This window comes from Labrus mixtus, chromosome 15, assembly GCF_963584025.1.
Source record: "Labrus mixtus chromosome 15, fLabMix1.1, whole genome shotgun sequence".
Classification (NCBI taxonomy): domain Eukaryota; kingdom Metazoa; phylum Chordata; class Actinopteri; order Labriformes; family Labridae; genus Labrus; species Labrus mixtus.
The window spans coordinates 3,382,182-3,394,932 of NC_083626.1; the positions used below are offsets into that span (position 1 = coordinate 3,382,182).

At 38.3% G+C, this 12,751-nt stretch overlaps 1 protein-coding gene across 2 annotated transcripts in view; it reads right to left on the reverse strand.

Annotated features, from left to right (window-relative positions):
- The window catches only part of nphp4 (nephronophthisis 4), a 200,754-nt gene that overhangs the window by 164,280 nt on the left and 23,723 nt on the right, over positions 1–12,751 (reverse strand). For both annotated transcript variants that reach the window (XM_061057571.1, XM_061057569.1), the window contains exons 3-4: positions 5,936–6,105; positions 5,469–5,537 (exon numbers count right to left, since the gene is read on the reverse strand). In XM_061057571.1, the coding sequence (XP_060913554.1) occupies positions 5,469–5,537; positions 5,936–6,105 (239 nt within the window). The remainder of the gene's footprint in view (positions 1–5,468; positions 5,538–5,935; positions 6,106–12,751) is intronic.

The following is a 12,751-nucleotide window of genomic DNA, read 5'->3' on the forward strand; positions in this document are numbered from 1 at the left end:
TTTAAATTACAAATATTTTGTTTGTCTTTGTGCTGCTATCCCATACCCTAGATAAAACACAAAATAGAGATGTAGGTCCCAGATGGAGATTCAAAGACAAATAAACAGCATGTTTAGAGCTAAAGATGTTGTAATAGCTGTTGGAAAGTGAATCCATGCTTTGTGAAAAGATATGCAATGATTCAGTAAAGTTTACCCCAAAGAAGTTAGGCAATTACTTTTGATTATTTTGAAATGTGTTTGAAACACTGTGTAGTTTGTAACACGATATTTCAAGACCTTGTATTTGTTTGTTGTTTTCTTATAATTTATGCATTGCATTATTTACTTTTTCAGTTTGTGTTGAGAGCTGAGAATTTAATCTAAAGGGAGGTAAAAACACACGACACGACTCATTTGTTGGAAAGGATTGTAACAGTCACTTGCAGAACAGAAGGATACAGGAAATGCTTCACAAACCTGCCTTATTAGCCAAACATACATCTAAATTATATGTAAAGAAAATAAAGTTTAAACACCTAGATGTAGAGTGGCTTATTGTTCAAACTACAGTACAGCTACAGTATCTGCTGCATGCACCCGTTTCATGCCCGGCTACATGTTTGTAGTATGTGTAATGTATAAACACATAAATACATGTTTGTATTTATGTGTAAAATGTTTTGTGGCTTTAGGGCAAACACGTATATTTATTATTTGTTTCTATTTCAAATTATTTGCCATAAATCTAAAATACTTGTACACAATAGATCCTGATTAGTGTCCAGGAGCTGCTCCAGGGAACTATTTTTTTGTTTTTCACTTGTGCTGTATATTAAAGTTACTCTTGTATTACAGAATTCAGCCACCATCAGGATATTTAGCAAATTTCAATTTTGGGAAGGCCATGTCTTGATTGATATTTCTTTATTTGATTCAATGTATATGCTCTAAAAAGCAAAAAAAAAAAGTCTGATTTTGACAAGTGTATGTTGCAGTGTTAAGAGGGTTATTCACAGCGTAAGAATGATGTAAGTGTTTATCATAGATGAACCACGATGGCCTGTGGGAAGAATCTGTTCTTGGTCTGGTTGTCTTGGCATGCATTACGCTGAAACATCTACCTGAGGTTAAGGTTGGAACATGTTGTATCCAGGGAGTGATGGATCCTGCCTTCTTTCTGACTTTTGAGAGCAATCCTGACTGGAGGGCAAGTTGGCATCGGTGATTCGTTTTTGCAGTCCTGACCGCTCATTGTATTTCTGCTCCTGTCTGGATTAACAGCCAATCCAAAGCAGACAGTGATAGATGTAGGTATGTTCCTAGGTCTGTTTCCCCGCATTAATTTAGGTTGGCATCAGCATGTTATGTTGGAACTAAGCACCTTATTTCTTTTTTGAATTAACATAATAGAACCATCTCCTCAACCGAGTTAAGTGTAACAGATTAACAGCCATTTACAGTATATATGTTACGTTTATGGACATCTTTGGCAGCAAATGGAAAGGATGACTGTCTGCTGAGACCAGCCTGAGCTGTCCTTGTTTATAGCTGCTCTGCATCTTTTGCTGGAAGGTACAGTTCAATATACATTTATTTAAGTGATAAACAAGAAGGAACTAGCACCATCCATTTGTAGCTCGTCAATCGCAGGGTGCAGAGAAGTGTGTGGTAAGTGGATTATCAACTGCAGCAGTGGATGAGCAGCTCCTGAGGCAAGAGTAACTTGTTGAAAAGGCTCTAGAAGTATGTCAGTCTGCTTGTCGGGGTGTTTCACCTGACCTCCCCTGCTGCTTCCTGTCTCTCAAAAAGTTTTTGATTTATGTATGACATGTGAGCTGGCTGTGTTTAGAGTGAGGAATGACTTGGATAGTTTGAAGTGTTGAGCTCCAGCACACAAGATCCAGGCGTTAGTCTTAGGGGAGTCGAGGCGTTGCGAGATGTAGTGCAGCCCCATGTTGAACTTAGCATCCACTGACCTGTTTCTCCAGAACCTGTGATGTTAACCTGGGGAGTCGACACCAGTTGTGTGTAGGGTTTCATGACTAAATATTTCGGGGCAGTGGGTTTCTAGTAATATCAAGAGAGAGTAATAGGTCTCTTTTTCTTAAGGTGGTCCTGTAGTTGTTCCATTAGATTACATTTACTTTAGGCGAGTATTCTGCAGCTGAATTCAAAGAGTACGATTTGTTAGGACTGTGACTGACAATAAATGATTACCAGTATTCCCTAGGTATATTTGCTTGGTTTAATTCAGAATCTCTGTTTACCTAAATGAACTGAAACCATAAAACGTATCGCAGCATTGTTGGAATGAAAAGAGAACTGAAGCAGGACCTGGGGAAATATGGGTAATGATTTAATGTCAATCACAGGCCCAACTAATATCGTATACCCTTTGCATTCAGCTACAAAATTAGACACCACAAGAGCACTTGTCTCAAATAGGAAGTTGTGCCATGCACTGCATCGTAAAAGTAGCTTGAATCAATTCAAACAAGTGCCAAAGTGGATAGTGAAACCTGGTATTAAACAGGCCCCGGGGCTAAAATGTTAGAGACTGTTGTATTCATAAGCCCTGACATTACTGGCTCTTTTATCAGTACTTTTCAACGGTTTGGTGTAATTTATTATCACACTGCAGCCTCTTGTCTGCTCTCTGTGTCTGTGCTGAGCCCCAAAAAGAGTACACACACACACACACACACACACACACACACACACACACACACACACACACACACACACACACACACACACACACACACACACACACACACACACACACACACACACACACACACACACACACACACACACCTGAAGAAGTCAGCGATAGCAGAGCAGAGAGGCCTTGGCGGAAAAAGGGAAGTGAAGTAGGTGGAGATAACTCAAAGACAAAAAGCAAAGTTTGGGGCTGGATCATTACATGATCTCTGCGACTTGCTGGCTTGGAGGATGTTATATCATTTGTAAGCTTGTATAAAAAAAACAACATGTTCCAACAGGCTGCAAGTACTGTGTTTTTAAATCAATTTGGTACTTTTCCTTTTTGGTTGAACTTTGAAGAAACATCTTATCCTTGAGTCTGACAGTGAGGGAAAAACTTTGAGAACCCTTCTTTGTGACCCAATTAATCATCTACCCATGTAAGGTTGATGCATTTATCATAAGTGCGGATAAAACATGTATCAACACATCCATATTTACAGGAATATATAAAATAACATAAATAGAAACAAATGCATGACATTCTTCAGAATCAGAATTCTTAATGTATGTGTCTGCTTTTGAACTGTATCTGAACCTAAAGCCTGCAGCTTGTTTTAGGACTATCGTTTAGCACACTGCAATATAATGATGACAATGTTTGATTCTTGCTATCATGTTGATATGGTAGGCATCTGGAATTATAGCCATTTATATTTTAGATGCATTCACTTTAACTCAGCTCAACTTTTAACCTCAACTTAATTTGCAAAACATCAAGAAGTAATGAAGAAATTATTCTTATCTGAAGACACATTATTTTAAAAAACAAAATTGGGGAACTGAATAATGTAGAATTTGTTATGAATAAAGAACAAAAGTAAAGTCAACCTCCTGGGCATGTTTTCTTATTATATTTCTTCCACACAATCAAACATGAGTGACCCCTGCAAAACGAAAATGTTTTTTTTCCGCTGAAGCACAAAATAGTTTTGGATACAAGTTCCACTCCACAACTTTACAAGTTTTAAATGCTCCACTTCAAACAGTAGATATACGGACTATGTGTCCCTGTCACAGCAGATAAGAGTAAAAGTGATATAAAGAAAAAAGAGTTCTGACCATAAAAGAGCATCAGCAAGAGTGGCAGCACTATGGGCCATGAAACAAAATAGCAACGTTCCGCTAAACAACAGGCATGTGATTAATAATTCAGCAAGCATAAAAGTCTGTTTGAGGGGAAGGTTTTCTAATATTCATGTGACATGATAGCCAAGACAGGAACTCTGGCTCTCACAAGGCACAGTGTTATTCATACTGTGAGGCACTACGGCATTTTGTAATTCATAGCTTCGGTTTTTTAGGCCAAGCTTGGACATATCTAGACCAAGCCTGAGTTTCAGCGGCATAATAAATTATTCAAGAAGATTTGTTCATGAATGCTTCAATGATTTTAGTCTAATATTCAAAGGAAATCCATTAAACAGTTGTGAGTTTTTGAAAAACAAGTCAAACAAAGAGCCAGAAGAAGCATGAAGTAATGAGATTTACATGTATTCATTCATTCAAACATAAATAAGATCTTCAGTCACTTCCTACTGGTCATGCAGTGGTAAGGTATCATGGAGGGGTTGGGGGGGTAAAGGAAGCCATTCTGAGAGCTTTGGCCATTTCTCTTTACCAAAACAAAAAACTACAAAAAGCAAACAAATCTCATTTTAAAATATAATTTATTTGACTGACCATACATTGCATTTGCCCTGCGTTCTGTGATGGTACCTGGCTAAGAACTTAGATACCGAATAAATAACTAATCTTTGTGTCATTTCACACTGTAGATAGATGTAATGCCTGCTGACTGGAACCTCACACTGAATGTATTACTTACTATTTCCATAACTATATCTTCACATCTTCTCTTTTCTTCCTCACATCTCATTGCATACTACTTATTTTAATGTTTTCTCTTAGCACCCAAGGCACTTGGTAGGGGGTATTTCCTTTTGATTTTCCACACCAAGTATTGATTTTGTGTATTTCTGGGTAAGCTGTTTATTTTATTAAACATTGGTATACTTAGCTATAGCATAACCCAGCACACTGATACTTTTTAATTTAACTTTGCAAGTATGCAGCTTCATTCTCTTGCAAGCTAAAATGACACAGTCAATGCCCTTCTATAAGGATTACATTCCCCAAAGATTACACCTGAAGACTTAATCCCTTCAGACTCTATGAGGTGTTAGTGAATCACTGGTATGATATTACATTTCTGGACAGCTTAGCATGCTATAACATGGCCAAGAACAGAGCTGAGTGCAATGCATCTGTTATTGTAGACAGTGTTGGTCATGATTAGCAACATATGGTGTAGTTATGATGACTTAAAACTTGGAAAATAAAGGTAACTTCACTTCTAAACTCCATATGTACAGTGGTCCTCTTATGGCGCATACACATTGCCAGTTCAAGGTGGGATATTTACGCCCCTGATACGCCTCATGTGCAATGTGTAATGGACGGAGGTGGAATGGTGGGGCGAAGTTGTTCTGGCCCTAATCCACCATCGAAGGTAGTTACAGATGTGTAATGGGAGGGAGATGGTAATATACGTTGTTACAGAAGCAATGCGTAATTGCAAAGGTGTAATCACTCAAAGGGTGGAACTTCATTAGGGCGCTGTTGCGGGATTGCAATATATAAAGGACTTTCGATTCCTGTTGCATGTATCCAGGTAAAAAAACTTAAAGTTTCTAAAATAGAATTAGTAAAAAAGGTACTTACAATCAACTGCGTCCTTCAGCAGGGGATGGAGGAGGTTTCTTGGTGATCCATGGTGTAGATTCAACCTAGGAGATAAATTGACACCATCCTGAATCAATGACAGAATAAATAAATGAACAGAGCAGCTGTTGGTGCACTGCTCATAAAAACTGGGCCTGTTTTCTGAAACTAGTGTCATTTAACCAAAATAGCCCTGAACATCCTCGCTTAATCCTGACTGCTACAGAGGAGCAAATCCAAAACAGCTTACACAAAGTAGTAGTTCTGCAAGCATGCAAAAAAAGTTACATTAGTACAGCTGTGCTACATTGCACTGCAAGGGCTTAACATGTGTACATTTGCCAAACAAGCTGGAAGTCCCTGGGTGATACGTTAGCAGCGACTCCTTCACCACAGCAATACATGTCCTTCAACAAGAAAACCTCATTAATGCAAGGCTGGTGTAATTAAGAATGCTAATCACCTTCTGTCGCCATCAGCGGGCTGAGCCTCTGGCCTGTTGATAAAAAGCTCCAGGACAGTGAAGCCTCGCCCCAAGGCCTGCTGGGAGCCGTCTGGCCTGGGCAACAGGGACACCAGCTCCAAGACCACAACTGTGCTGGACAATCGCAGAGAGGTATGGAAGTAGAGGCCCTAAAGAGCAATAAAACACATGAAGAAAGACATTATCAATACGGCTCAGAATGCGGCTTGGATTTTATCTTTGGCCAATAACTATGCAGACTAGCATTACATTCAAATGAGACCAAAGTTCACTGAATTTAGAATAACAATAGATTTGGAACAATAAACATGAGTCATTGCAACTTCTAGGGTCGGTAAATCCGAAAATACATCTTTAAAAAATATAATTGTACCATCAAAAATTGTTAATTACATTGACGACATTGTGTTCAAACAAGTGTGTTCTTTTAAAACCCAAAGTGAAAAAACACAAACCATCAATGACATTTTTGGAGGAGCCATTGTCGGCTCAAATGTAAGGCAGAAAAAATAATTCACTGATTCCAAACAAAATATAGAACTTGAGAAAAGTATCATGACATATGAAACAAAAGAGTCAAATCAATTAATAAATAGATGGTTTTATTTATGGCATTCACCCACTGTCTGATCTACACAATTCTTCAAACTTCCATATGTCAACTTCATCGAAGTGCAGTATATTGAGCATTCAAAAGCTTTTATAGACGTATCTAAGCTATAACAATGACCATTTAGTTCCATACGAACATCCCTCAGGTTAGACCATGGATTAATACACTGTTATTTGGGTCATATATGAACAAAACCTTGTTGCATAATAGTTTGGGCTCAGTTTGTTTTCGCACTGGCTTTTTTACAAACACATGAAGAGCGAAGCCATTTATTGGACACTTCTTGTGATTGTCCTACAGCATCAACATCCACTCATTATGAAGACCCAGGTGGGGAAACCAAATTCCGGTAATGGCTGCAGGTTTTGCAGCCCTTAGATGCTGATCATTAAAGCACTTTAAGTATCATTTGACTGTAAATCTGCGGAATGTTATAGTGAGATTACCATGTGATTCAGTTTTCCTATTTGTGAACTTCAACCTCCATGGTGTAGAACACAAACAAAACAGTCTGCAATTGGTCCCAGCATATTAAATTGTGGTTTACAAAGCCAACATAATGTATACAAAATGCACATAGATACTTGCTTTAAATGATCCCTCATAACATTGGGCAGCTGTGCTCAGTGGGTCAGTGGAACAGTTGGCTGCTTTCAATTGGTCGTTTGATTCCAGCTCCTGCAGTCCAAATGTCGAAGGGTCTTTGGACAAGACACTGAATCCCAAATTGGGTCAAGTGGTAGCCAGAGGCAGGTGAATGTTTATGAATGGGGTTTGGTTAATATTGATGGGCATTGGGCACTCTACAGTACATAGCATACTGAGCCATCAGTGTATAAATGTGGCCAGAATGGGTGAATGTGACATGTAGTAGAATAATTTAGTCAGAGTGGTCAGAAGACAAGAAAATCTTAATACAAGTAAAGTGAATAGTTCACAGTCATTTTCTTATAAACATCTTTGTTTTTAATTTAAGACAAACAACATGTGTCTGTTTTTGTGTGGTGCTTGTTATACCGAAAGGGAAAAAAACTGACAAGATGGCATGAAAATGAGTACAAGCAAAACACCCTCCTGCCTTTACTTAAGAAATCCCATCTCTGTTAGTTACTGCTCTGACCAGAACAAAGACAAAACTGACACAAGTGGATAGTGTTTAGTCAAATGAGGACCCAGGTCAAACTATATAGCAGTTTAGCTTCATAGAAAGAACTGATAAAAGAGACACCAATGCCTGAGAAAAAAGGAATAAATATGATGTTAGCATCTTTGGGTAATACGGTACATTTCCCAAAGTGGCTGACCTACTCTCCATAATCATTTGCTTCTTCAATCAAAGGACTTTCAACACATGACAGACAAAACAAAGATAAAATATATGATATGCACAATTAGAACGGTCAAGATTTTAAAATTCACTTCAGGGAAATGCTCTTGAATTTGACACTTACATATCTTTATCAGTCTCCATAGTCCACGTTTTTTAAACCAATGGGTCGAACGTTTAAGCTTGAGAAAAAATCCCTTGGAAGATGAAATAAAACTCTTTTATTCCAGAGGGGGGAATGTCTCCTTGGCGAGACCACTCTTCAGGATTATGTGGGGGTGTGACCTCACTATTTTTACTCAACTTCAGAGGAGGACAGGAGCGCTTTTGGGAGCTTGTTTGTAGTCTGTGCCAGGTAGGTGCAATTGTTTACAGGCTCTGATCTGTCATTCAGATGGGAAATAATAGCCTACCTACAGCAGAGCCGCACTGATTTACATGCACAAAGGGCTGAATATGATAAAGAGACCCACAAATTCGCTGTGATCCATCGGTCCCTGTGCACAATAAAGCCTGTTATTTCTCAAAACCATAAAGAGGAACATGACAGTGTCAACAGAAAAAAAATAGAATAAGTAGACATGAGCTACCTTGAAATATACAGAGGCAATTTCTCCCAGCCCACTGTGGCAGAGCCTGTTCCTCTTTAGACCCTGCTACCACATAGCTGTATATTCAAATTCAAAACCTCTGGGGCCTTCCTATTTCGGCTGCAACAGTCTTTTATCTTTGTGCACTGTGAGTTTAAATTGCTAGTTTTCCAAATACAGACACTCCTGAATGCAAATGGCAAACGTGGGAGGCAAAAAAAAAAAGCCATTGGTCTAGCCATTGTTTGATATACTTATTTGTGTTTTCCCCTTTTGCACAGATTTACTGGATGTTTCCATGCTGACATGGATGTTCACAAAAAGGAAAACAAACTAGTTTCTGCTGAGATGAAAGTGTTGTTGATTCAACATTAAAATATGATGTACATGGCTTAGTTCAAATGAGATGATTAGACAGAATGGGGAAGGTAATACTGACTTGTTACTGAACGCAAAGTGTTTTATTTGGGAGGAAATTTGCTACCTTGAGTAAGTGTATAAAATTGTAATCAAAATATCTGGCATCTAAAGGATTCTCAATAAAGACAATGCAATTAATGTCAGGTAGTGAGCATTTATTCTGCAGGGCTGGAATTCAGACGGATATTTCAGCAGCAGAGAGCACAGGCTCAGCTAATAAAGCAAAAATATCCCCTCATCCCAAGATGCATGTCATCTTGCATTCACGGACTAAAAAGTTTACTTTCATTTTATTTATTTATTTCCCTCCAACCTTATCTCCCAAATCAAAGCATCCTCTTTCAATGAACTTCTCCTGAACCTCTCCCAATCTGTGAAAACAAGATTGAAGGGGGGTCCATATTTTTTCTATCATGTTTCCCCAAGTTCCCTCCCCCTTTGATCACTCACATTGTGGTCAAAGACGTAGTCCCCATTCTCAGAGCAATCCAAACGTGGACATTGTTTATGACGGATTTCCAATTCAAAGGTAGAATTCATTTTTCATCTGCTTCAATGCTTTGATGCACCTCCAAATTGAATCTGTTCCAATCGCAGGGGGAAAAAAAGAAAATAAATAAATAAGTAAAGGCTTTGTTTCCCAAAGGAGTGAATAGCTCCCCTGCTGGATTTGCAACGATTCACATTTCCAGTGCTCAAGAAAACAGCCATGACTGATGATGAATACTTGAAGCTGAAGTCAGCTTAAAGACTGTTAAGTTATTTGAATAAATATGTTACACTTAAACTTGTATCAGACGTAATAGCTGATCTAATATAATTGAAGATTCTGTTGAACAGATCCTGTGATGTTAAAATGTATCCGGTTAGACCTTGATTCTTCTTCAAGGCTGGTTCATTTAAAGCTGTTCGATCAAGTGAAACATGCTATTCTTGGTGAGGTCATTATATTAAACCCGCCCATCAATAGTTTTCCTGCGATGGTACAGTGTGTTTTATGCTCTTTCTACAGTATTGACTGCCAGAGAAACCTTAGCTGACCTGTGCTGTTCAGGTCCTACTTTACATTCAGAGCAGGGCCAAAGAGTGATGGCACTTCGACTAGGCCAAACTAAAATGTCTGCTTTCGTTGCCATAGTGAATAAACTGCCTCGACTGTGCAGTAATGCAAGTGGCAGAAAGACAGAGGGCATAATTATCTGCAGCTTTCAGTGGTTGTGTTTTCTATTGATCTGATACAAAAAAAGCATCCCTGTTCTTTAATTATATATATATATATGTACATATATATATATATATATATATATATATATATAAAATTATTTTGGAGGGTGTTATGGAATATCATGTATTAAAGGTTTCAACCCAAAGTCAAAACTTTGCAAACAATATAATATGCCCCACAAACCTTAAGCTAATAACCAAAATGGTGACTGGATACGCTCCCATTAAGGTTTGTGGAAGGCGATGGCTTCCAAGAGCTGATCAATGGAGTTTGTCGAACCGGAGTTCATGCCACCATCATGGCTAACAACAGCTACGAGAGCGGATCTGTACTGATGAGCAACACACTTCAGAAAACAGCATTGAAAGGTCTGTGTCCGACTTTTTTTTTAAGGTAAAACATTTTGAAGGACTAAAGTAGGTGTTAATAAGGTAAATGCTCGAGTATTTAGATTACTGAATGCCCATCCAACATTGCGTCAAACCTACATCGCATCAAAGATTTTAATGTTGCTAATCTTACTAACTGCATGTACAGTCACCTACTCAGAGAACATCTGAATGGGAATATTTAGAAAGAGAAAGGAATAAAGATGGAGCCACAGCAGCATCCCTCTTACACATGCACTGTCTACATAGAATATCACACTGTATCTTATGTGAGTGATCTTTTTTGTGTTGTTGTAGGAGGTGCACTGCATATCAGGAATGTATTTATGCGTACTGTAATGTTTTGTTCGAACGGGACAAAAAGCAAGTCAGCGTTAACAGATGTTAACTGTGTTTTGTTTTGTTTTGTTTTGTTTAGCAGAAGGCATAACTTATTGGAGGAATTCTATGAAAAGGGGGATTTATGAATTCTGCATTCGTTTACACCCCTAGCTATTTAGACATATTTTTCTCACACTTAAATATTTAACACTGACAATTACCTCACTTTGCTTTCGAAAACTTCCCTTTTTTTTTTTTTTTTTTTACTATTTCAAGACCACCATATGTGCGACTCCCTATGCCTAGAACTTAACGTTGAGGCAATGTTATGAGATGTTGCTCCTTCTAAACACCACAGGAGAGCTGGGAGATGTCATTGAGAAAACAGCTTGCATCTGCAGCAGTGCCAGGCACAGCATATGTCGGACCTAATGAGAGGTTATACTCCACAGTGACTGTCAACAAAGCACTAATCGATTCTCGCAGGGGTAAATATCCTTCCTCCCCACAAGTGGAGCAAAGAGGGGCGAATGGCAATGGGGTGACATTAAAACATCATCAGCACAGAGGCATGTAGCCTGAAGTCACTGTCAGTCCCAACAACCAGCCTGTCTGCTGCTTTTGACGATTTGTTCAGACCCCTTTGTGGGAGACAGAGAACTGAACTGTGAAAGGAAAGAGACAAATTTGTATGACTGAGCAATGTTGTGAGATGAAAAACTAGAAAAAATATATAAGCCAGAGAGATAGTAGAGGCCCAGTGTTGGTGGTTTGGTTCTGCAATAAGCGAGTTCAATCCCCTTTATATTGCAAACAGTAACTTGCAGGTTTCAAGCATCAACAAGTTGAAAAATATCACTTTCAGACGGATTAATTCTGTTCAAAAACTGAGGAAGACCAATCACACACTAGTTTCGTCATCACAAAGCCTGCAACATCTATTTTTTTTCTCACTCAATGATCCACCATTTGTCCATCCTTCCACAGATTTGAATGAAACTCAGTGTGTTTCAAATTGTTAGGTTTTGTTATTTTAACGCCCCCCAAACTTGAAAAGGCTGCATGCGACAACTCTCTCTTCTTTTGCTTCTTTTATTTTCAATCCACTTGTTATGTTCAACAAATTATAGTCCACTTTGTTTCAGTTGAAGAAAAATATACACATTATCCTTACTTCCAAATAGAAGACATGAACTATTCAAATTAAGATTTTCTAAGCGTACTCATTTTTTTAAATTAAATATTGACAGTTCCTTAAACGTACTCTCTGCAGCTTTGATCTCAACACACCTATTAATTCCAAAAAGGTAAATAATCTGTTTTTGAAACCGCCCACTACATACTACTATAGAATGCAATATGCTGTATCTAAGGCATACTATGTTCAACATTTGTATGTAGTCTGACTGCCAGTAGATAGTTATTTTGCAGTATGCCAGGATCAGCTAAGATGGTTTTCTGTCTTGGAATGCTGAAGTAAACAGCAAACGCTACAGTGTAGCATCTATTCAGGTCTGAAAAATGTTGAAAGTGATGAAAAAATTGATTTTTATTATTTTGAGAATCAAAGAAAGATAATTGGTTGTATCTTGGTGTGGTTTGGTCTGATTGGGATTTATCCCCTTTTACGAAAGCTGTTGCGGTCATTTCGATCTCTGACCTGGCGCTTTGAATTGTAGGAAACAGTATGCGAGGAAGACTGATCTCATGCATACTTTATGCCCAAAAATGTGACAAATTTCAAGACAATCTGACGTACAGCATGAGGGGCGTAGCTTTTCAAAAATCTAGTTTTGTTTCCATAATTACAGCGCCACCATCTGGCCGATTGTTTTCATATTTCATACTGAGCTAATGCACATATTCTACAGTTATTGTGCCAAGATTTGTGTCGCTGCGTCGTTCAATTT